General features: G+C 36.5%; 1 protein-coding gene across 1 annotated transcript; it reads right to left on the bottom strand.

The window, feature by feature from the left end:
- Positions 1 to 4,213: 4,213 nt before the first annotated feature.
- LOC103776815 (mitogen-activated protein kinase kinase kinase MLK4) lies at positions 4,214 to 25,569 on the bottom strand. Its single transcript, XM_008944342.1, has 10 exons — positions 25,503 to 25,569; positions 24,345 to 24,525; positions 19,295 to 19,443; positions 18,379 to 18,554; positions 14,198 to 14,438; positions 12,463 to 12,585; positions 9,099 to 9,249; positions 7,987 to 8,081; positions 5,705 to 6,487; positions 4,214 to 4,638 (listed from the first exon to the last, which is right to left on the bottom strand). Exons 1-10 carry the CDS (start codon positions 25,567 to 25,569, stop codon positions 4,214 to 4,216), a joined length of 2,391 nt encoding a protein of 796 aa, XP_008942590.1.
- Between the last annotated feature and the right edge of the window lie 207 nt (positions 25,570 to 25,776).

A 25,776-nucleotide genomic window follows, 5' to 3' on the forward strand; every position in this document is an offset into this window, starting at 1 on the left:
TAAAAGTGGTTTAAACCACCACATTGTGCTGCCAGAAAGACCTGGACAGGCTGGAAATGTTGGCTTAGGTCAATCTCACGAAGCAGAAATGCATTTGGGAAGGAATGACCCTATGCAGCCAGTGCACAGTAGGAGCCAACAACCCAGAAAGCAGCTTTGCAGAAAAAGACCTGAGGATCCCGGTGGACAAGCTGAATGTAAGCCAGCAGTATGTCCTTACAGGAAAACAGGCCTATGGTATTCTCAGTAGGAGAAGAGTCACCAGGTCAAGAGAGGTGATCCTTCTCCACTACTCAGAACTTGTAAGGCCACACCTGGAATGCTGGGTCCAGTTCTGGGCTCCCCAGTAAAAGAAACATATAGACCTACTAGAACAAATCGAAGCATCTTTCATACATGGAAAGGCTGAGAGAGCTAGGACTGTTTAGGGGAAATGAAGAGGGAGCCAGGCTTTTCTCCACAGTATCCAGTGACATGACAAGAGGCAACGGGCACAAACTAAAAAAAAAACCCACGAAATTCAATCTGAACACAAGAAAATGTTTTTACTATAAGGATGGTCAAACACTGTAACAGATAACCCTGAGAAGCTGTGGAGCCTCCATCTACAGAGATACTCAAAACTCGTTCAGACATGGTCTTGGGCAACCTGCTCTAGCAGGGCAGTTGTACTCTTACATCTCCAGAGGTCCAACCTAAATGATCCTATGATTCTGTGGAAAAAAAAAAAAAAAAAAAGTAAATCCATCTTTCTTGCATAGCTCTGTCAATCTGGAGGCTTTGTTGAATCTTGCCTGTTGCTACTGTGCAAATGGCTACTTCCTCTTCTTCTTAAAAGACAGGCTAATGCACCCATGGCATGATGGGGGAAGAGGAGGAGGAGTTTCACAAAAGGTCTTAAAACATTACAAGGAAAATACTGGCTTTATTTGGCTAAGAAAATAAAAAACCCAACCACATAAAAAAAGGCACCAACTGCCCCCGAATGTAAACCCCAACCCCCCTCCCCCAAACAGAAATAAGTTATTTCTTACCTGTAATCTTGATGTTGAATCATATGCAGAATTTATTTATATCCACTGCTTTACCTCCTCTAAGATACCCAGTCAACATTTTGAAAGCATCAAAAGACATATTACGGATACATGAAAGAATGAACAAGCTTATCCCCTACGTTTCTGCCCACATCACTTACAAGGAATTACAGGAACATTCATGTCACTATACTGGATAATTAATCTTAACATAACAATTACCTATTCATGTTCCAAGAACAGGCTGGCCACAGCCTATAGTTCCTGGTCATCCACCAGAGAACTCCTTTGTATGTGATAAGAAAGCATTAAAATACACATTTCAAGAAAATTCAGGTCACTTTGCAATACAGTAACTATGAAACATTTATTTTTTAAATAAAAACATTTAAATCATCAGGTTTTGTAAAACAGCATGTCAAGTGTTTATCTTAATCTTTGTAGTGTAAGCACCTCCAGTTTTATGCTAAAACCATCAACATAAATTATTTGGTCAGGCTATTAACCTACATGGAAGCAAATACAGATCACTTAATGCATACCAGATTCTCATACCTTTATAGAAAGTTTCTCTAGTGACAAGTGAAACAGACTAAAAACAATTTTTCCTTTTCTCTTTTTAATTTCAGTGAAGACTGGCCTATAATTTTAAACTATTAAAAAATTATAAAGCATTATAGACTATAGCTTAAAAAAACCCTGCATCACATAACAGAAATATTTGAGATGGCTTACCTAAACTGTCTCAGAATAAGAGGTGGAATACAAACTCCCAGATTAGTTACAAAGCACTGGGCTGGTCAAATCATATGCCCCACTCTTATGGGAAATGATTCACTGAACAGGAATAGAAATCTTTGTTTAATTATAAGAGAGATAAACCATTGGTAAGTGAAAACAATGTATCTCAAAGGGCTTTTTTTTTTTTGCTGGTATTATTGATTACAAAACATAGGGTGCAAAATTCAACACTTAAAAAATTATATAAATCTTAAAAGTACAGAACAGACATTTAAAAGTCAAAATACTTCAGCACCTGAGATTTTCCTGTAGAAAGCCAGAGATACTTTCTTCAGGAACACTTAATACAATCAACTCCTTTCCACTCAGTATTACATAGGACTAATAAATCAAGAAAGAGTTGAAATATACATAACGCTCCAAAATTCTAGTTAAGCCTTGAAGACAAATCTGTTATACATAAAAAAGTTATACATAAAAAGATATACATAAAATTTAATCCATATGTATTACCTAATTGACTTTTATGAAAGCATTTAATCTTAAAACTTGAATAGACTTCATTTATTAAAATGTTCTGATTAAATCAAAATTTAAAGAAAAGACAAAAAACTACGCAATGAATCAATGTTGACAAAGAACTAAGAATACTGGAATAGAAACAGGTTTGAATAAAATGTAATAACTTAATCTGCTATGCAGATATTTAGATTTACAGACAACTAGTGGTTATATATTTATGTTTGGTAAACTAATACTTAAAGGAAATCCTTTTCTATTTTCACTTTGGGAGCTGGGAAGTTGCATTTTTTGTTTTCTGCTTTGTGTGATTAAGACTTCATGATTTTGTATGTATAATTATCTGTCATTCTCAAGGTAGCCACTGTACCACATACCAAACTCGGAACAGGAACTTTCTTTTTTTAGTCCCTTGGTTTTGAAGCTTTAAGCAACTGTGCATTTTATTTAACATCTGAACTCCCAGACCCCAGAGCAAGGGAGAAGAAAACATTTAAAACAAGGGTCTCAACAAAACAGTGTTCCGATAGGAACATACTAGTTTTATTTTGACATTGTCCGATTTTATTTATGAAGACTACTTAAATGTCAAAATGATATGCAAAATTAAGACTTCAAATACTGGAGTATGAGGGATGTTCCTTTTCATTCTAAACATGCTTTCATCAGGGAAAGTACACTGTATATTTGGGTTTATTTGATCACTTAGTGATAATGTAAAAAAAATAAACACTCAGTGCTACCAGGGTTAAATGTTCCTCCCCTCCCCAATTAACTACTTGGAATTTTCTGAAACCTTTCTATCACTGAAAACCAGCCAAGCATATCTGTTGCTATCCTTTAATTCTGAAGTATGAATAACTGGGCACTCAGTACTAACTTTAGGAAGAAAAGCTGCAGAGACTATACTGAGTTATTTAATAGTAAATTATTGCAGTTTTAAAATTTGAGTGCAGTAAAATGCACTGTTGGCTCACTTAAAATCAAAACCAATCATCCTCAAAACCCATCATCTTTCCTCAATACAAGGTGCAGCAGAGTTTAAAAAACAAGAAAGGAGACAAACCCCTCCACCACAAACAAACCCCAAGTCAAGAATATTGTTTTCAGTGCAAACACTGTAGTCTTCAAAAGGTTAAGAGTACAAATATTTACGTTCCAGTGTATCCCTACCTACAAGGAATGTTTCTTCACATTATAAAGTATCTCAAATACCTTTAATCCAATCACAATACTCAAGTTTACCCTCTCAAATGGATATGGTGGTTGAAACCTAAATGTTTATGCAAGCAGTGTAACTTTCTGGAGAAGCTAATACACACAGTTGAAAGTTCTCACAAAAACCAAGGGCAAAGACTGCAAATTCAGCTGCTGGTCCTTAACCAATTCCACTATCAAATGCCAAAAAGTAATCAGCTACTTTAATAAGGAGTGAACAGAGCCTCCTGCACCAGCACTTTAAATCCTCTGCCCCCTGCCTTATTCCACAGGCCACAGAGGCAAGCTGCAGACAGTGACTTCTTAGGCAAAACTCTTCCTGATGGACCACAACCTTACTGTATGTCATTCACTTTCAAAATGTGCACAAGTTAAATTTCTAGCAATGCCCCTCAAACCCAAAGAAAACTTCTGTGACACCGCAGAGGGAGGTGGGCTCGCTATTTTAGTCATTCAAGATACGCTTATGAAGTTTACCTAAAATACTACTTTGCAGCATTGTGCTTTAGAGTTATGGGCTGGGATTCCAAGGAACAGTTGAAGAAGGCACCCACTACACTTTCTCAATTAGCTGCCCATTTTAATAATTTTGGTACTCTTTGTCACAGTACATCAGAAAACAGCAGCACAAAGCATTAGATGGACAAGAATTTTGTATTTGTTCCCCTTTTAAAAGCATACATTTTTAAAATGAAAAGCACTTATGACAGAAACTCTCTTTCCAGTTCATATATAGATGGCCGACAAGTTTTGCTCTTCATTCTACATAAAGGCACAGTACAGTCTCTGTTCTGACCTTCCACATCAATATCAAGTAATGAGGGCATGTGGCAGTTAGTTCTTTCCTCAGTATCTTGCAAGAAGTTTACACCTGGATCTACATTGCCCTCTAAATATTCAGAGTCTTTAGAGTTTGGTTTAATAATACGTGGAATAATCTGCCATGCATCAATTTTATTTCTTAGAGAGGAAGGTCGAGGTCTTGATACAATATTGACAGCACTTTGCCTTTCAGTTGAACCACCACTGTGATTGCTTCTTTGTTGAACAGATGGAGAGTGCAGAGCTCCAGTAACTGACTGAAGTGGTAATGTGGAGACATCATTGGCTGAAGCAAATCCATTAGCTAGGGGAAAGGAAAGGCCAAACAAAAAAAAAGACAATTTAAACCATATGAATTCTTGATTTCTTTGCCATTTGTAAAATTGGGTTGCCATAAACACTAGTGTCTATTTTCCCTTCCAGAAAAAAAAAAAAAAAAAAAAAAAGGCTTGCACATTTGTAGGGAATCTCCTAAGAAAAGACTAGCAGTGCTCAAACAATGTTGTTGCATCTATACTCTCTGCTAGAGGCCATACTGATCTATTTTTTATTGCTACAAAACAGATAAACAAAACAGAGAAACTATTAATCACCTAGCAACTGTATTAATATTAATATTGGAATAAAGCCCCATAAATTTGTCCAGTTATTATGATTATATATGCATAGAGTACCATGAACAATATTATATTTAAACCACCACAGAACACCAGCATTGAAAGCTAGAATTTCTTTTCAAAAACTACATTATGAACTTATCTGTTCACATGGAAACCAGATTTAAAGACTTTATCAGCTTAAATTATTATCAACAGCTTAACTTGAGGATTTGTGGAACATGTAACATAGCTTCTAGGTTAAAGCAAGTAAATCAACTTACCAGACTTGTTTTTCTTGAGGTTAATAAATGTGCAGTACTAAAATGATGCTCAATCACTCACCTATGAGGACTGTGAAACTAAGTAAGTGTACTCTCAGTTTCAGGAAGTCAATCAGACAGTCTCAATTTATTTCAGCCACAATGCTAATATTGTACATTTCTCAAAAAGTACATTCACCCTGACAGGAAAAGGGAAACCTATTTTTTCAATATCTGAGAAAAAATAAATATCACTTTAAAATGAATCCTCTCTTCCCCTTAAATCTCCCTATCACACTCCTAACAGGACATTATTCAAAGTGTAGGTAGTTCATTCAGGGTTCAGACACAGAGGGCTTACCCACATACAGTTATGGTGGCTCAGCTAACACAGTAGTTTGACAAAAGACTTAGCAACTCACTCATGAATGGTTAGCTTCCCTATACTTTGTTTCTACACTTAAAAAAAAAAAAAAACAAACCACCACATTTTAAGTTCTTAATTACCCACCTGTGGTCTGAAAAGTGTTCCCATCTGATAAGGTTCGTCTGTGACCCAACACACTAAACCTTGTTGAGGAATCATTTGGCACATTTTGAGATTCTTGTTTCAGGTGATTAAAAGGCTGATTTTTTAATCGTGTAGAAACTGTGTTAGGAGCTATCCTTATCCTCTCTTCTCTCTTACTTTCAGAAGCTTCAGATGAAAAGTCATCAGTGGAACTACACGGACCACAGTCACCCAGCACAGTGCTTACAAACGCATCTTCGCTGTCAGATTGAAGAAGGCATTTTGTGGAAATGGAGGGCATAGAGAGAAGATTCACAGTGTTTGAAGATGGATTTATGGATGGAATATTTGTTTCCTCTTTCTTGGACTGCAGTCGTGTAGTGCTGGCACTCCTGCGAAACTTTGAAGCGCGCTGAAATATTCCATCACGCTTCTTCTTCTCATCTTTAGGCAAGAGTTCGTCTGTGCCCTGTGACTTGTTCAGCTCTCTGATGTCTAAGCCCAGGGCAACAGATGCGAGGAGGACAGCACACCCATACAGCACTGAGTCAGTCTTCTTCTTCTGCGGCGTCCTGCTCAGACTGTTCGTAGGTGTCATTTGAGGAGTACTATTTGTAGAACTAGCAGAGGTTCCTTCTTCAAAGCTCTCATGTTCTACCGCGTTCTCTCCCTGATCATCTTTCCAAAGAGGTAGATTAATATAGGCCTGATTTGGCAATTTAATTGGCTTTGGTCTTTTACTGTCCAAACCTTCAGGGAGAAGTTTCTTATCAGTACAGACACCTATAAAAAACATTATAGTATACCTCAATATCGCGATTCAGCTATTTGCTATTGCACATCTGCATATGTACACATCTTTTTAGCAACTCAAAAGCAAACTAATAGAAGCAACTTGCAGACCGATCTTCCTCAGTATATACGTTAACTGTAAACAAATTATGTGAAGTCTGAAAGACTTACCTTTGTTTTAGGAGAGGCATAATGTATCTCTCAACCTTTACGCACTCGCCACAGCTGAAGAGCAGATATTGTCTTTGTATTTGCTGTGATACTTAAGGATGTGCAACACTTTGGCATTGCTTTTCAAGTAACATGGAAAATACTTCTGTGTATGGATTACAGTGAAGCAATTTACTATACACAAGCTGCCAGATAAGATCTGGAACACACTCCTTACGACACTTTCAATTAAGCTGTGTTCCAAAATCCAGTGAGTTACTAGAAATTTTTCCAATTAATTTATTAGGCCACAGTAGTCTGGTGTAAAAAGTAAATTTGACATCTCACACAAGAACAAATGAAACTGAAGGTATAATTTGACTTACATGTGTTATGCTACTATAAACTACTGAATGCTACGGAATAAACTCAGAAATATTTGAAATGCAAATATGTAAACTTGCATAATCTTCTTAGTATATAGGGGTTTAACACTAAGCTAACAAATCTAGAAAATTACTGTTTGTGAAGCCTTGATTTATACCCCTACCAGGGTATAAGAAAATAAAAATGTCTTTTACCCAGGGTGCACACAAAAGAACAGTGTTCAAGCAGCTTACCATTTCCTTTCCCAGCTAGCATAAATCTAGCCACTGTTACAGCCATCAAGTTATTTCACAGTTTTTTTTTTTCCTGACACTGGTAACCTAACTTTCTCTGTTAAAAGAATCTACAGTATAAAAAGTATGTGCAAATTGAAAATGACTGTGAATACTCTATAACCACGGCACACGTAAATCCCAGAAGGTTGCCTAAAATTGTTTAGCTTGAAATCTACATATTTTCTCTTGAAAATTTATAGACTAAGTCTCATTTGAAAAACAGGGGACTAATTTCTGGGAATACATCAGGGCTTACAGGTTTTTAAACAACTATGCAGAACTTACTAACAACACAAGTCATTAATGATAATTTAAATATCAAGACAATTACTGATTTATAACTTTCTTTTTAAAATAAACTAAACAGTGGTGACTGTAATTCTAGCATACAGATCAGCCTGCAAGTCAAAAACCTGGGAAAAAAAAAAAATAAAAATCTATGTGGTACTGCTCACCAACCATGTAGATTTCTTAACTGCTAATTATAGAAATCTACAGACATCTATAAAAAAATGCAAATGTTAACAAGTTTTTTTGCACAGGAAAATTATATGTAGCATGACTACTCTTCTAATAATCTGCATATTCCTTGATGAATTTAAGCAATGCAATTTATAACAGTGGAAGTAGACAATGCTATTATATGGCAATTTTAACTTTTTCAATAATTGCTCTTACCTTGATCCACAAATAGCGAAGCCAAGGGAACACCCTTCTGATTCTTCATTAAAACAGTTGACCAAGGGTTGCTGCCATCTGAAAGGGGTCTTACTCTGAAATAACAATAGTTACTTTGGTATTACAGAGAATACCATGCTTATATACACTTCAACAGAAAATTACTAAAACTTCTTTCTTTAAACTACAAACATGTAGTACATAACTTGAAAAAATAAAGCTTTCCAAAGGTTAAAAAAAGAAGTACACAAGAGTACAGAGTCATATGATTATAAATTGATATGTGCCTTCTATCAGATATTCCTTATGAGATGGAAATTTCAGGCCTAAAAAAAAGCCAGTGAAAAATGGGCCTTGACTACCTATTTAAGAATAACAGTTGGTAAAATGATGTGAATACTGGAAATTTATTAAACAGTAGGTTTAAGACAAACAAAAATATCACAAAGCCAGTTTCACTAGATGGTCTAGAACCTCCTGTTGCCACAGGTAAATAAGTGGATATCTCTATGAATACAAAAAAGTTGCTACAAATAATTATTATATGTAAGAAGAGACAAGAAAAAGGATCTCTACTTAAGAAAAACTGCTAATGTCCAATTTTGAGCAATCAGAAAATATTTGAAAGGGAAGGTGTCCAACTGCTTTTCAGAACCATTTCACCCTGTGCTTGTCGGTGTAAATGATTTTGTTGGTGTGAATTATGCTTCACATATGCAAAGTTAGTCAGTCCTATTTCACCATACTAGAAGTCCCCACTGGGGGCCATGCTAGCAGCTTCTCATGTCAACATGAGGAAGGGCAAGAAAGATAGGCCATGAATATCTACTTGGTATGCGTTAGTAGCTCAGCATCTCAGTAAGTTCCAGGTCTCAAAAACCAGAGATAAAAGGTAACAGAGATAAGACCCACTAAAACTTTAAGTAAGCGTCTCATCCGCATGTCTTTGTGGGAGAGCTACTCATTATTAATGTAATTGCTAAATTAATTAAAAGGTAGGACTGAGTTTTAGCTGTAACTAGAGACTGCAGAACTTCTCTCCCTCACTACCTGAGTTAGTGATTCAGTTACTGAGAACGCTTAGTATCATCAAAAAAAAGTAGCAGACATACTTGTCCTTACAATCTGCACGATCCTTTGTTTGAACTGAACTCGGGCCCCATGTACAACCTCTCTTTTTAAAACTTCTCTTCACATCTTCAAACTCTTCTTGGTGATAAGTTGTGCTCCTTCCCCAAGTTCTGTTGCTTTCATCTGAAGTTACTAGAGAACGGATTTAAAAACAGACAAAAAACCCACACGTAAATAGTATTTCTAAAATTAAAATATTTGTAACAGAACAGAATATTTTCTCATTGCAAAACCATCCTGACACAGTAACAGCCAGTAGATAAAATTTGAGATTTTTTTTTCCTTTTACAAAAACCACCACACAACCTGCACTGATCCGAAAAGATGAGCAAGCAAGAGAAATAATTTATGATCTGACAAGGGATTCAAATTAAAGAGAAAGCAGCAAGCCAATCATATTTTCCATGCTTCCTATAACTTCCTTATATTTAGGAAATTCAGACAAGTGAGTTAGACTGAGCACTTAAATTCCAATAAAGAAAACATACTGCAGAACAACTCATATCAAATTAAACAGAATATTCCAATTGTGAACAATGATTAACATTTTCTCACCATGACAAAACAAATTATACTTTTAAAGTCTCTAACATTCATTAAATGCTTAGTCTGTCACTGTCTCAACTGTTGCATTAAACAGAACCAGCACCTTTGAAACATAATGAAATCTTGCCTTTTTTCATAACCCCACTGGGAAGTTCACATTCACTTGTGATATCTACATCCTGTTGGTACACATATACACTGTTTCTTCGGCCATTAGTTGTGTGTGTATCTGTTTTGGGAATCACTGAGGAAAAATTAAGAGAATGTAGTAGAGATCTTAGTCAAGTTGATTTTAGAAACAGAACTGTTTCCATCTCATTTTTACCTTTGGGCCATAAAGCCCAGATCTGTAAAGGCACTAAGCACCTTTTGATAGCAGGTTTTTAAGGTAGGGTTTATAGGATCCCCTTTCTAGGACCAGACCTAGGCAAGAAGATTTTCATACACAACTAAATTGATATCAACATAGCGTGCTTACAGCTATGATGGAGAAACCTAAAAGAAAAACAACTTAGCCAGTTATAACAGCATGATAAAGGAAGTGGTGTTTACATGCCCATGGCTCTCCTGCTCCTGCCTCACCATGCACCTTCTCACCGGCACAGCTTCCCCTGCAGTACAGCACTCTACTTCCCTTCTTTACAATCCTAATTTCAACCTTACTCCAGGACCCAGGGAATGCATGTCTTACTGCTTTTTTCTCCTCCCTTTAAAACACATTTCAAAAGCAGCTGAATTTCTTTTAATAAAGAGTTTTACAATTAGCTAGACTTTTTTACTGTAACCTAAAAATCTTTTAGATTTGGAAGCTAGACTTGCTCATGACAAAGTAAAGCAATCAATAACCAATTGTTAGATATGCCTGTTCGAATTATCTGTATTTGAGCAAGCCTTCTGGAAAGAAAGGCACTTTGAAGTTAAATCAAGATAAAACATTATTGTGGGAAAGAGAATTTATTTTGCACAGGTGCAGATGGGTGTGGAAGCTAAATTGTTTCAGCTAGATACTCCTGAGAGATCTGATAAGCTTTTGGGTAAAGCCTAGGCATCCAAACTCAGAAATAGAAGTGTACCACTTTTAAAGGAGAGCCTTTATATTGTCCTGTATGTTCTAGTCCTACAAATACAAATGCCTGCTCATATAAAAAGAAATACAAAAGAAAAAACCCCACTGGCATTTAGCATACATGCAAGGAATAGCACTGCTGTAGCTTACATAAGGCTATTCATTTAAAAAACAAAACAAAACCAAACCCAAACTCAAGTTTTCAGAATTATGCCAGTACCTGACACTTGCTCCATTTCCAAGCATTTTCCATGCAGAGCAAGGAGAATTAAAGCTAAAATGAGAGTCTTGTTCACATGTAATTATTACATTTTATTAAGAAAACCTTTCTTACCTTTATGTAGTAAAAAAAACCCAACCAACAAAAAACCCCAATACATAGCTTAAGGTCATGAAACCATTGTCAGGAAACACAGATACTGTGTCAGATCTCTTCTGAAAAAGACTTTACAGAATTTTCCTTCCATCTCAAATTTTCATTAAGGAAAGCAAGACAGGGTTTGTCTGCCTCTCTCCTTTACCCATAACATACGGGTAGTAAAGGTCTTTGTCCAAGGAACTGTATCAGTTACAGTTCAAACCAATAGTAAAGTTACTGCCAGAAAAGACACCACTTCTCCTTTAGACATTAATAATGAACTGGATTTCATAAGGCAGAGGTATTCCAAAAGAGATCAGAGATCTGGTTTCTATCCAAACTTTAAACAAAGTTTCAGGCTGGTTAGAAAAAAAAGAGTCATCTTTAAACTAGCTACAAAACTATGCAGAAAAAAATCCCTATGCATTTTGATTTCCCCTGCTTGTTATTCACATCTGATAAAGCAGATTCTGAAGCAATTTCCTTCAGAGATGACTACCCTTGCTAGAGAAGATAGTCACCATCCATAAACTGGAACAGGTTCCAATGATTTCACACAGAGAGAAGCTTAAGGCATTCCACACTGAATATGTATAATTAGGTCACGCTATAGATCAAACGCTGCAAACACAAGCAGTGAATCCAGCAGGAATTGTTTTCTATCTCCACATATGTCATTCCCCAATATAAATGGGGGCTTCACTATAAAAATATGATCAGTTTTCTTCCATACTCATGGTACCCCCACTTCTGTCATCATTATACATGGAACAATGTAGACCTACAAGCGCACTCACAATTTTGTTTCTTTCTCTTGTTTTCAGAAAACCTAAAGCAAGCTTTCATTTTTTTTTTTTTTCATTTTTTTTTTTTTTCTATTTGCTTAGAGCTTGCTTCTCTCTTGACTTCAGTAAGCTGAGTTGCTTGCAGATTCTTTGGCCTTTCCATTTTACATGACTCCCTCCTCTGAATTTCCCCCCTCCCTTTTTTTTTTGATAGTTTACTTTATCAACTCCAGTACCAAATAAGAACTTGTTTCCAACCTTAGAAAAAGGGTTTTAAACATGATGCTTTGCTGCCTTTTGCCATTACAGATTTTGATTCTTCATTGTTTTATCTCAGTCAGTTTACAAATGAGTTCCTGAAGTTATTAGGGAGAGACGGGGTTTAAAAGCATTCACAATAATTGTGAATTATTGAAAATTAGTTAGCACTTGAGCAAGATTATCCCTCCCATCAAAGAACAAGTTGCAAATGTTAGAACAAGTCAAGAGACCTGAAAATCAGATGGAAATCTGTCTTGAATCTGATATTACTACCAATGTTTCAGTGAGTGTATTGACCAAGTGAACAGATAGAAATGGTGGAGACTTACACTGGATAGCTCGAAGACGAGGAATTATTGTGGGGCTACTTGAGGGACTAGAGCTGTTACTGTTTAAACTTCTCCTCTTATCCAGATTGGGGGATGCCTGCACTGTTATTTTGTGCTGGAAATCTGTAAGAGAGTTAAGCAAATCAGTTTTTTAATGTCATAAATATAAAACTCCTGAGGAGATTATACTACTATACTACTTAAAACAAAGCTATATAAAGGATTAGACCTAATAATATGAGATATTTGTGTTAAAAACACTGACAAGCTCTAACTCAAAATAATTTAAATGGAGTCAAACAGGCAGGATTTCACACCTTCACAGACACTATGACAGGTTTACAGTAACTTTGACACAAGGAGGTAGGTCCAAGTGCATGCAAACTGAGACATGCACATCATAAGCTGTAATTCAGTCTTGTTGGTTGTCACAGAGAGAAAGAAAAATATCAGTACTTCATCTCAAATCAAGATTCATGGCAATCAGATTTGTTTTTAAAAAATGAAATTCATATACAACATAAAAGGTAGCATTAACAAAGAAGTCACATCTATCAACATATCATAAAAAGACGATATCAGACTACAGGATTACAAATATATATATATAGCAATATAGTAGAAAAAGAACAACAAATAATGGAAAGTAGGAAAAAAATATTAAATAAAATTTGATGATAGGTCGCTCTCTAATCCCCAGAATTAGTACAATTAGACTGTATGCTATTCTTAAAAGATTTGTCTCAAGGACAAGTTAATCTGGATGACACTTGACAACAAAGAGCTAAGTGATATTCTGAATAAAACTTTTTATCACTTTTTTATAGTGATAAGGCATTAATTTCTTACTGCATTAGCAATAAACTGACAGACTTGACGTGGAAACCACTTCAGGAATCCCACTAACACCAGAATGCTGGTCCCACTCACTGCTGAAGGCTTTGCAACCAGTGCAGTAACTTTGAGTTTCCATAGTGCCATCTCGTGGCAATATCGAAAAGGCGTCATTAAAACAGTCCCTGACACCAAAAACCCACCTCTACAAACACTCCACCTTTGCAAAAGGGGCATTTTAATGCGTTCATAGGTGGAATTAAACGCTTTAACGTTCAAATTATACTATATCTGTATTACAAAAAAATCTTCTGTTGCTATTGCAGTTTTTATCTCACAAGAAGTAAGGCACCTAAGATAGAAATTGCTGTGTTGCATTTGCAACTGTGATAAGCATGCAATTTGAACCTACTACACCTGTACTTCCAGACTGCACAAAGTGCTGTTTTTTTCTGCTAGATAATTGCCACTTCAGGGCAAACAGCACTAACATCTGATCACGTTAGAAAGCTCTGGGATGTGACAAAAAGATATTTTTCTATTTGCACGAAAAAAAAGAATAGCAAAAATATGAACTTCAAACCAGTCTTAAATCACGTGGCTTTCATGCTAGCAACCCTTCCCTCCAGGTACAATGGAATTCCAGCTGAATCAGGAGAAAGACTCTTCCAGCTGAAATGAGGACAACTCCTCAAGAACTTGATATATAAATTTTGTTTCCTTAGAAAGAAAAAAAAAAAAGCTGTGCAACTCTTACCATACCTTTTTGAACTATTATTAGGGTAGAAGGACCTGGCAATGAATTAAAATAGTAGCCAATACTGAAAACATTAACCATGGAACTGAAGCCTGCATATTTAACTGTAACATATATTGTGAATATCTTTAAAATATTGCAAACCTGAAGGCAAACTAATTCTGTGTCCATCTTTAAGTTTTAACCGGCTTCTTTTAAATTTGCCCTTCCTCTTCTTTACATTGGGTTTCTCTTGGTTTAACTGGAATATCATGATATTCAGCTCACGCTCCAGTACATCGATCTCTCGTTCTGCTAGCTGCTGCTCACGGCGCTTAAGTAACTCTTCTTGAGATTTTTGCTGAAGAGCTGCTCTTGTCAACTCCTCTTCTCGTGACCGAAGCTCCTGAAAGTAAGATCAATACCAGTAAAATGCAGTAATAATGTGAAAGTTGTACTACAGGATATATAAAGTCCACAGCAGGTTGTATTTCCTGAACTATTTCCGTGACACACTGTACAGATGTAACATGTGCATATGACTTTCTGACAGTCCTCCATTCTGGCTAAGACAAGATTCTGTATTCAGACAAAATCAAGCAACATACAGGTTTCCTTGTAATCATTTAACACAAGTCACTTTACTTAAGGCAGGTAAGCTCTGGAAATGGGGACAACACATCCAATCAAAGATTATCAGCTTACAGTCTAGCAGAAAATGTGCTCCAAGTACTTCACATCAGATACTCTTTCACAGTATGACAGCTGCTCTTAGACAGATACTATGCACTAACAAAGTCAACGACCTGACGAATACACAAGTGAATGCCTTTATCTTAAATTTGCTAACCTTTCCAGTTTTTCAGCCATGTATTAAGTAGCACTTTTCTATCTAGGAAAGCAATCAGTATTACACTGAATGAGGATTAGTGTAATAGGGTAAACCAAGCCATAAGAGAGAAGACAGCTGTTTCTTAATTAAAATCTAGCAGATACCTGTATAACAAACAGCCACTAACCACTGAATTGCACCACATCGACTCTTTAACCATCAATCCCACAGAATAATTGTTTTTCTCCCTTTGGATTATGGATTATTACCTTTTGGACTATGGATTTCAAGACACGTTAGCTTTGAAGCAAACTGGTTCAGTACAAAGTATCTGTTCCCCAGAAAGATAATTGTGGGTTCTTTTTTTTAATTTTTCTTTACAATGATAGCGGACACACACTGTTTATCACTGTTTTCAGCTTTAATTGAAATGATTAACAAATTTCATAGGATTTGCTAATTTTGAGTGAGCTTGTTCCAACATAATATTTTAATTAAAAAAAGTCTAGTCTGCAAAAGGCAATTCTGCCTCTTAGAAATCTGAAGGAGTGTGTCTTCATGTCAGCAACTAAAGTTTTTAGTTTTGTGGGGTTTTTTTGTGTGTCTCTGTGTGTCTTTTTTAAAGATATTTAATCACTTAATTTGGAAATTGCTGCAAATTCCCATTTTCCTCCTCCCCTCATCCAGTCAAAACTGGACAACTGAACTAAAACAAGTGTCAGAAGCAGCATTAATTCAAATTTAGAATAAATTGAGTACTTCAGAGTTCAAATAGAAAACATCTTTATTACTGCATCAATAGAGTAATGAAGATGTATTAGGAGACACTGATGATGATTATCCATCTCCTGTCCTCAAATGCAGGTTCCATAAAGCTCAGTAACCAGGCAAAAATTAAGTGCCTGTATTGAAAAGATAGATAGTATAGAAAAAAAGAGATAGCCTAGAGTTCCCTCACTGACAGATAAACTATTTACTCTTTTCCAAATAAACTAATTAAAAATAGGCTTACTGCAATTAGTTATGCAATGTTTCTACACCACTCTGTAATTAAAACACCCATAGTAAGAAAGCTAGGAAAAAACTTCTGCAAGTTGCTCAACAACATTTGTCAAAAGACGATTGTGATCTTCTCTTGGAGCCAGTGTCACCATCACACATTTACAGCAAGCCCTTGAGGAAATTCTTCCAGCTACAGAAGCTCTTCTTTTACAGGGCATGAGACACCATGCAGGGTTTTTTCTGTTTGTTTTACTATTATTATTATATAAATACTCCATAGGCATTCTCCTTAATACCTGACAGTAAAATTGTGTCAAAGTGCCAAATTAAATAAGCCCACACATATGAAAATATTGTCCAAGTCAAAGTTACATGCCTTCATTTTTAAACAACTTTACCTAATTAGGGCAGATAGCTTTGGAGATGCATTTACTTTGGCACAGAAACAAACGAAATTTTATCTTTTCCCCTCCCTCATTAAGCTTAACTCACTTTTACACAAAAAAAAGTATAGCTCTCCTCCCAAAGTTTTTAATGCTAGATGTGATTTAGTCAGATTTTTCTTCAATAGCAAACCTCATACTGAACTAATGTCTCCAGAAAATTAAAAAAAAAAAAAAAAATTAACAAAAATCTGAACGGAAATGCTTTTTACAAGTGGTCCCAGAGTAAAAAGGAGAAATGGTTGGTCAAGCAGTTGCTGTCAGGGCACAGAAGAGAGTTATGCCCTATGGCAGGCTGTGGCAAATAAACACAGTGGCTGGTGACCCCATGGCAAGTAAAAAGGAAAATCTCTACTCCCTGTAGAGGGACTAAAACCCCTGTGAAAAGGAAGAGACCTGTCAGCTAGAGGCACACAGCCCTGCTCCAGCAACCTGCATGCCCACTGCAGGAAGAGCAGAGACTATACAGACAACACTCACCCAGTTCTGCAATCCAAAACAAAGAGGGAAAAGCAGAGGGCGGACGAAAAGGTAGATAGGAGGTATGTAAGATCATTCCTGATGATATTACAGTCTTAGTGGTGATCGATAAATCCTGCTACAGATCTGCTGTAATATCAGCATATGTGGTAATGTCACATATCACCAGTCAACTGTCCATAAACAGTCACTTGTGACACTGTAGAAGTGAGGGACAAAGGCTGCTGACAGTGACTTGCAAGATGAGAGCTTTGTTTTTACTTTTGTCAAAATTGTCTGTGTCTTTTTATAAAGATTTCTTTACAAGTCACAGCAGTCTCAATTCTATTCTTCCTCATTTGTTACCACTTCACAAAAAATAACTAATAAATACTGAGCAATAATTATACTGCAAAAAAGACTTGCAAAGATGGAATCTGTTTCTACTAGAGGCATTTCTTACAGGGACTCAGGAGGACACCTGGTCTATTCCAGCAGTTATCTTTATCAAGTTGTCTAAAGGCAAATATAAAACTCAGGGTGATTAAAAACTAGTTGAACTAACTAAAAGACAGGACAGAGAATTAACAGTGAGCACTCATTTATCACAAATATATGATATAAAAATATGGAAAGAAGATCAGTAACAGGAATCTGGATAATAAACAAGTGGATTTACTGATTCATGAGTACGTTTGACCTAATCGACCTTATCTAGTTGAATCTGGCAAAGAAAGTTTCCAAAACTGGCACACTAAAAGAGATCAATATTATCAATTGGTTCAGGAAGAAAAAAAGAGATAAAAGCACTACTCCTTTTTTGGAAAAGAAGCCACATGACACAGTCGTGTAAAAGAATGAAAAGCTTTTTATTCCCATAGCTCAGGAGAATGTTCAGCAGCAGCTGAGTATTTGCAGTGATTATAAAGATTAGCTAAGGGGTAAATAAATTCTGGTTTGTTAAGTGGTGCATTCAAATATCCAATTAAAAAAACCCCTATGTTTTAAAAGGGCCTGCATGCCACATTTACAGATCTACAACCTGTTTTCTCTGGGGACACAGGTGTGGATATTGTTTCTCTTTCAACTGCCTGTCCTACTTGAATGAGTCATTCCATGATAGCCCTAACTTACTACAATAACATTGTGCTTCCTGTCATACTTAACATTTCACTTCAACTGAAATACCTCTAAGCTATAGTTTCAGTGTAGAGAAGTGTTATTGGTTTTGTTAAGGAAGAAAGGGCAAAAGCTATGTTGTCTGAAATCTGAGACAACCAATAAAGAAACCCATGCAACCCTTTTTTCTAAACTGAGTTTTCCACAAGACAGTTACAGGGTTATCTCAAAATACTGTCCAGAAACACATCAATGGAATTTAAGAACAGTACATTCACCAACAAGAATAGGTAACTTTGATAAAGTTTTACTGAGAGAGTAAATCATCTCTTCCAAGTGGTTTACCCTCTCAAGTGTATTTCTACTACTAAATCAGGGTTCTGTTATTATACCGGTAAGCCATAATTCCAAAGTTCAAAACTGCTGTATCACAAACACATACACACACAAATAATTCCTTCATTGCCATGCAATTGCAAAAATCAACTTACTTTTTCCTTGGTCCTCAATTCATTGAATATCTGCTGAATTTCCAATTTCCAGTCATCTTGCATGGAATGGAAAGACTCTTGAGGCATTTCAGTCATAACTGCCCCTTCAATGGCAGTAAGCTGTTCAAGAATTAAGGCAAACGATGGTCGGATATGAGGGTCCTGCTCCCAGCATTCTAGAATTTATCAGAATCCCATCAGTTTTCAATAGCACATAGAACTTTTTGAAGAACTACATTAATTTCAAGTTATTGCTACCATATTTCAAGTTCTAATGTGTTCCCTTTACCTGCAAGGCTTCCCTTTTTGCTATTCCATTTACACAAGTGACACCTACCTACCTGCACTCTGAGGACTGCTTTTGTATTAACAGACAATTTTTTTCATCTCTACCTTTAGGATCTGAGATAACAAAACTAGCAGTACTGCACAGAAGATATACATATAAAAAGTAAAGAAATTCACTAAACACATGGAAACAGCTATTAGCGAGCAATGTTTATTTCCCTCTGAAGTATTTAAAGAATAATTTGACATTCAGGAAGAAATAATGAGGAAAAGATGGCATTTACAGTTCTTCCCCTTGGGATTTAATAATAATCATCTTGATCTTGTACTGATCTGTAGTCTACCCTGTAGTTTATGAAAATTAATGCAGTTTGAGTGTACAAGAAAATCAGTAAAACTAGAGTAAAAACTACTCAATCACTTCTGAAGAACTTATGTAGTGCACAGCAGTACTGTATTACTTCCTCAGAAACACATCCAGACTGCTGTATAAAGAAAACCAAAATACTTTGTACATAGCACACTAGCAAATGAGGCGTTTATTTTGCAGCTTCATGACACTACAGGCAAAGGTACATATCCCCAAAACACAAGTCTTTAAATACACAGAAAGAAACAAGGTAGGTACCTTTCATTAGCTTTGCAAAGGGTTCCGGGCAGGTGGACGGAATGGGCAAGGTAAGCTTATTGACAGCGACTCCGTAAGCCACAGCAAGGCCGTCAATGCCACGGTATGGAACTTCTCCTGTAAGCAGTTCCCACAGCAACACTCCGTAACTACAAAAAGTAATTTTTTAACAGTTATTTGCTAAATACCGACACACACTTTACTCAAGAATAAACAGGTATCTGGCCAACTATGTATTGAAATTCATGAGGAATTCCCATGTCAAAGGTGAATGCCTTGAAAAGTTGGCTCGACTTTAGTCATCGTGTACCCTTCCACTAATTGTGATGAACCAGATTGGATGGAATAAGACTGGCTCACACTCCTATTCAAAATGTAGCCTGAAGCCACTTCTAAAGAAACGTTAGTATCATGTAAATCTCACCTACAGTCAGACATCTGAATAACAGGAAAACAAGCAACCTTCACCCCAGCAAAACCCACATCAACAAAAGAAAAAAACACAACCTCAGGGGAGCATTCAGGACATTCCACTTTCCAAATGTTTCACAACAATTTACCGAGGCATACATACTATTATTTTAAAATAAATTGGCAACAAGAAGACACCAGAAAAGCCCCAGCTTTGTTTGGAACCTTACATTTCTAATTCCTTGTGTTATATAAAGGCCTGTTAACTTTTGACTTCTCCCAGAAGATGCAACAAGACTGAGAAATGATGACACACACAACTAATATCTTCATACTAGGAAAAAAAAAAAAATCCACAAAACAACTCCAGTGAAAGGGGGTTGCATGAAGAGATATTCTCAGCATCAGGGAGAGAAATCAAGAATCACAGGAACTCCTATTGCAGCAACATGAATAGTAAGAATTTCTGTTATGCTTTCCACTTTAGAAGAAGAGCTGAGTGTTGCTTTTACCTCCTTTGGGACTGTATGCCCAGTGCTTGGCTCAAATGATCCCGATGCCTACAAATGGCTAGAACAGCACCCTCACTGCTCTTGCTCTGGAGCTCCTATCCATCACCGCTGATATGGACAGCTTTCACTGTCATTTTTGTGGAAGCAGGAATTACTCCTTTACAAACATCTGCCTAAAGCAGATTTTGTGATTGCTTTTGGTGTGTCCCTACCCTCTCCTCTTCCTGCCAAGGAACTGCTGTCTATAGAACAAGGATATGAAGGACAAACTAACACTGCTTTTGAATAGTGAACTGGCAAAGGGAAAAACCAGAACACAAAGTATGGCTCTTATCCTTGTTCTCCAGGTGTGTGAGGAAATACTCAGAAGTTTTGCAGGATTTGATTGAACACTCCATGAGGAGAAATACATATGGCACTGGGCAGGGAAGGGCTATGCACCTCTTCCCTTACTAAAGGCCCTTTAGTTCTAGAAATATCACCTCAACTACAGCAGATGTGACACGGAACACAGACGTCAACACACATCTTAAGTTTTTCTATCACTCTCTCCTTAACGAGAAAAAGTCATTCAGCACTATACAAGACCTGACAACATAGCTTTAATAAATAATAAGTTAGCAAACTACACAAAATCTGCACAAATATCAGCAGTATTTTGTTTACGTTCTGCTTCTCTAAGCCATTTTGCCCGTCATAAAATCTTATAAAATGAATGACTTTATAGTGCTAACAGGTAATCTAACGCTGAGGAATACAATCTATTGCTCCCCACTTCAAAAAAAAACCCAAAATAGAATAAAAAAGTCTTAAGCTCCTCCATTTCCCCCCAATTTTTTTTCCTGTCTATTCTCTGCACTTGCCTGTACACTCAAAGAAGGAGAAATAATGAGTTCCAATTTTGTTTTAAACCAGTGGCACTTCGGATGACGAGTACAACACTTCTTGCAGCACACACATTTTATGGGTAATGAAGGAATTCTACTGAACTGCACCTCATCTGTATGCTTAGAGAAAGCATAAAAATAATGTCATGCTCTCTCAGCAAGTGTAGACTGATCTCAATTCAAGGAATTTCATTATTCAGAGTGTTCTATACTTATATTAGCACAGACCCTGAAGTGAACCAGAACAATAAATTTAATTAAAAAGAAAACATCCTTTATAGAACGTTGTGACACATTACTAGCTTTAGGTATCTTTACAATTCAAGTCTCTAATTCTATGTAGTTCTCAGCAGTGCCAAGAAGGTGGTTATAAAGTTTTACACAGACCAAGATAGCAGTAGCCTGAAAGCATCTCTCTTCATGAAAGCAGTTTTAATATCAAGAGCTATTGCTGTGGGGGAAAACTGTGGGGAGGAACTCTAAAGACATTCTAGTCCTGCCACACTGGAGTTTTTGGGAGGTACTAATCTATCATTATCTAGAATGACAACTACTTATTAACTCTTTCAACTACAGAAGTAGCTACTTTGTGTATCAAATTTCAACAGCCCACGTGCAGTTGTCCTATGTATACACTCAGAACTTCTAGGAAATAGGGTTTTTTTTAGAAAGCCATGTCCTTTTGCATCTTCAGCAAAAGGCCCAAAAGACAGACATAATATGCTTAAATTATACATTTTTAAACCATGAAAACTAATACACTTTCAAAAATACATCCTTTTAAGTATTTCATTATTAAAAATTATTCTCCTTCAGTTAAATGTAATTTAGGCCTTACTATATCTCATTCCATCAATAACTTGCTGTTTTTACATATGTTAAATGCTGATAAAAATGATGGTAAAGTTTCCAAAATTTATTTTACTCTACAATCAATTGCTACATAAAACACTTCAAAAATTATACAAATGAACCAGGCAAAAGCAGCTGCTTATTCTGCTGTACAGTAAGTGCTTCCCAGCTTTGCCAAGAGCTTGTGCAATGGAGGCACACGGAACTGTAAGGGCCACTGCTGAAGCACCCCATCAGCACTTAGAAACCTGTGGGCACATCTGCAATTCCAGGCTCCATACATACACAAAACTAAGACTGACATACCAGCAAGGAACTTGTGATGAACGATGGAAGGATAGGGTTGGAAATGGAATTTTTGTTTGGGAATTTGGAAGTCTATAACAAAGAATAATAAATGTAGTAGTTGTAACTGGTGTGAAAAGCAAAAGATGCAGGGCCTGGAAAGCTCAAGTTCTGCTATCTAGGATGACACCTGAAAGGCTCTGCATGTAAATACTCCCACACAGCATTTCTGAGCACTGGCTGATTTGGGAATACTAGCTGGAAGTGAGAGTGTATTTGAGCAGCCTCAGCTGCTCATTTATTTTTTCTAAACAAGAGGTCTGCAGATCTCTTTTGGAGACCCAGCAGTCAGTATGGGTAAAAGAAGTTTGGAATTTTTCCAAATTATACTGTGTTCTTGTCTTAGAGAGACCTATACTTACATTTTTTTAACCTGATTCTTAAAACAAAACCCACTCGTATAGCCAGGGTATCCTTTATTTGCTTTTCATTTAGAGAAAGAATTAAGATAAGCAACAGAACAGATAAGTGCAGTAAGCAGAAAATCTTCAGAAGACAAGAAGGTCTAAACTATACTCTACAACACAGCCTTTCTATTTATAAACCTCTCCTGTTAGATGTCCATCATTGAGCTAAATACTTACATTTTTACAAGAGAGGCGTGCAGGAGAGAAGGCGAAGAAGAGAAATACTGTAGGTTCCAAAAATGTAAACTAATGTTGCAGCAGAATATAAAATAATTGCACCAAAGCAAACCCCCTCAGATACCTAAAATCACAGCAACAAGACTGGACAGGACCTGTAATTAAGCACGGAATACAGCTGATTAGGGAAACGCCTACACCCAACCTCCACCCCGCACAAGAAAAAAATTAAAGAAAAAAGAAAAAGAAAGGATGGAAAAAAAGAATGAAGCCAAAGATGTTTCTCAACTGGGCATCAACTCAGACTGATGTAAACAAAATGCTGAAAATCAATTCCAAACAAAAGACAAATGGGTGTCACAAAACAGTAGTGCAGATACAGAATCATCCTCAGAATACCAGAAGTATTACTTCATGCTGCAGAATATCAGGCATCTAAGCAAAATAAGACCCTGCCTCAGGATTATACAACACAGAACATACATAAGAAGGCATGAGAAAACAGACTCAAGTCCTCCCTTCCTTCCCCAAATAGCTATTTTTGATCCTTCAGAGAGGAAGGATTTTGAAAAAGTAGACTGCTCAGCGTGAGGCACAGCAGCTTTTAGAGCCTGTTGTGCAATCACTGCTTTTACCCACTCAGAAAACAGAACTAAATTAAAGCTAAAGTTTAAACTACATTTCTACAATACATGCATCCCACACTACACCACTCAAAACCAACATCAGTACTGAGAAAAATTATTTATATAATCCACAGCCATGTCTTTAAAAAGAAATTCACAAATTTAACAGAGCTAGTTCCCCACCTTTAAAATTAGAGAGCAAGCTAAAACAATTTTATGCCGAATACATTCTCCTCACTCTAGCTACTGAAAGCAAAATCTCTACAAAAGTAAAAGCTTAGATCTGATGCTCACTTTAACACATGACCACATTCTAGGTTCCTAAAAGCTGTAATCATTTAAGTTAACATTTGGCAAAATTCTGGTGTGCACCTTATTTTTATTTATCAGATATATAAGGTAATAACTGCCTAGTGCCATTTCTTTATGCAGAATGGGACTATTAAGGCATCTGATATGAACTAAATGTATCAATATGAGATCAATCATGTTAATGTATCAAGAGCATATGGCTGTTAATATTAACACTCTAGGTGAAATAGTTAGGTATCTTCACCAACAGATATTTTAAAGGCTGCTCTTAAGACCTTGCTTTCTTTAAGCAAAAAAGTTTTTCCTGTTAATTTCCCCTTTCCCTGCCCCAGTTTAAAAGTCATGAATAACTAAAGGTAGATCAAATGAAGAAGATGCTGAGAAATGAGTGTTTCTTAGAACAGCTATATGTGCCTTATGTTGAGACAACAATGTAGGAAGACACCAAAACAGTTCAAATAAAATTCAAAAGCCTCAACATAATTCTACTGAATATGGTCTTCAGGAGACAAACTTCTTACCTCCAAATATCACTTCCCTTAGAAAACATGGAGGACTTGATAACTTCTGGAGCCATCCACGCATAAGTCCCTGCTGCACTCATTTTGGTTGTTCTGTGCCATTCTCTAGCCAGACCAAAGTCTGTGATCTTCAGAGTTTTATTACAAATATCATCGTGTTCCATCTTCTCTAGCAACAAAACTGCAAAAGATTGAGTTTGTAAATTAATGCAATAGGAATAAAAACAAAATATCCAGTCCTACTCATTCCCCACTTGTGAAAGTGCAGTACAACTTGTACTGCACAGATAATGGTATTCTTTAAGTGTTGTGAAAATATTATTGCAATTTTTATAAATATGAAAAAGTTATTTTATAAGTCTAAACTACTCTAAGCTATAAAAGCAAGAAATACCTACAGTGCCATGAGTTCTTCATGAACCATGTCAGTAGATACTGAACTAGTACAAGAAACCCACTTAAAGATACATAAAGCAAAGCATGTAAATTTAAAAAATCCCAGAATCCTGACATCCCACAGATGACAACAGGCTGTGAAAAAGGAATTCACTTTGGAATGAAGTCTGGAAATAATAAAAATACTAGTAGTAAAATAAAAATAAATGTTAGGAATTCTTATAAAAGACCTGGAAAACAAAGCAGGACACATTATGGCACTATATAAAATCTATTCTTAATACTGCACCCAGTCCTGGCTCATACTCATCTCAAAAAGTATCTGACAGAACACGAAGATGCATGGAAAAGGACACAACTACAGTGCTCAAAACAGCATAACCGCAGCTACAAAGAATGGCTAATATACAAGGAGTCTTCCCTCGAGAACAGAAGCGTCTGAGAGCAATCTATAACACCACCTCTGGAATGAAGAAAGCTATAAGTAACAATTGTTCACTGTGTCTCGGCACAAGAAACAGACACCGTTGAGCAAAATTAGCAGATAAGAATCAAACACACAACAGCCATTCACAGGTAGGTGAACTTTGGAATTCTTGGCACACTATGTGAATACTATTATTTTACATAGATTTAAAAAGCACCTATATCAAGACAACTTTATGAAGATAACTTCATAAAGAGCATTTATATCCGAAGACTGGGTTTAAAGTTCAAGAAATCCCTGGGCCACAAATCAGCACAAATTGAGAGACTATATACCAGGGGAACTAGCTTGCCTTTGGAGTCCACAGCTGGCACCAGGACACTGGAATTCAATCAAATCCATGTTTCATTATATCCACTGCACCTTCATGGATGTTAAAGAATTAGTTATCTTCTTTTATGCTGTTGCCCTCTACAGTGTGTATTTAGTGTCTGACTCGTTCGTAACACAACAGTATTAGCAGAGTTGTAATAACCTTCACAAACCAGTGTTAAAAGAGTACTGGGTTCCTGTGCTAGAGCTCTCAAGGAGAAAGACAGAGGCAAATGA

The sequence above is a fragment of the Merops nubicus genome, unplaced genomic scaffold (genome assembly GCF_000691845.1).
Source record: "Merops nubicus isolate BGI_N331 unplaced genomic scaffold, ASM69184v1 scaffold15077, whole genome shotgun sequence".
Classification (NCBI taxonomy): Eukaryota; Metazoa; Chordata; class Aves; order Coraciiformes; family Meropidae; genus Merops; species Merops nubicus.

Excerpts from the sequence above, each read along its gene's own strand:
- LOC103776815 (XM_008944342.1), bottom strand. The coding sequence starts at position 25,569 with ATGGATTTGATTGAATTCCAGTGTCCTGGTGCCAGCTGTGGACTCCAA. Across the intron at positions 12,586-14,197 it reads CAGAATTAGTTTGCCTTCAG|ATTTCCAGCACAAAATAACA; the intron begins GTTTGCAATATT and ends ACTCTCTTACAG. Across the intron at positions 9,250-12,462 it reads TCGTCTTCGAGCTATCCAGT|TAACTTCAGATGAAAGCAAC; the intron begins GTAAGTCTCCAC and ends TCCGTTCTCTAG.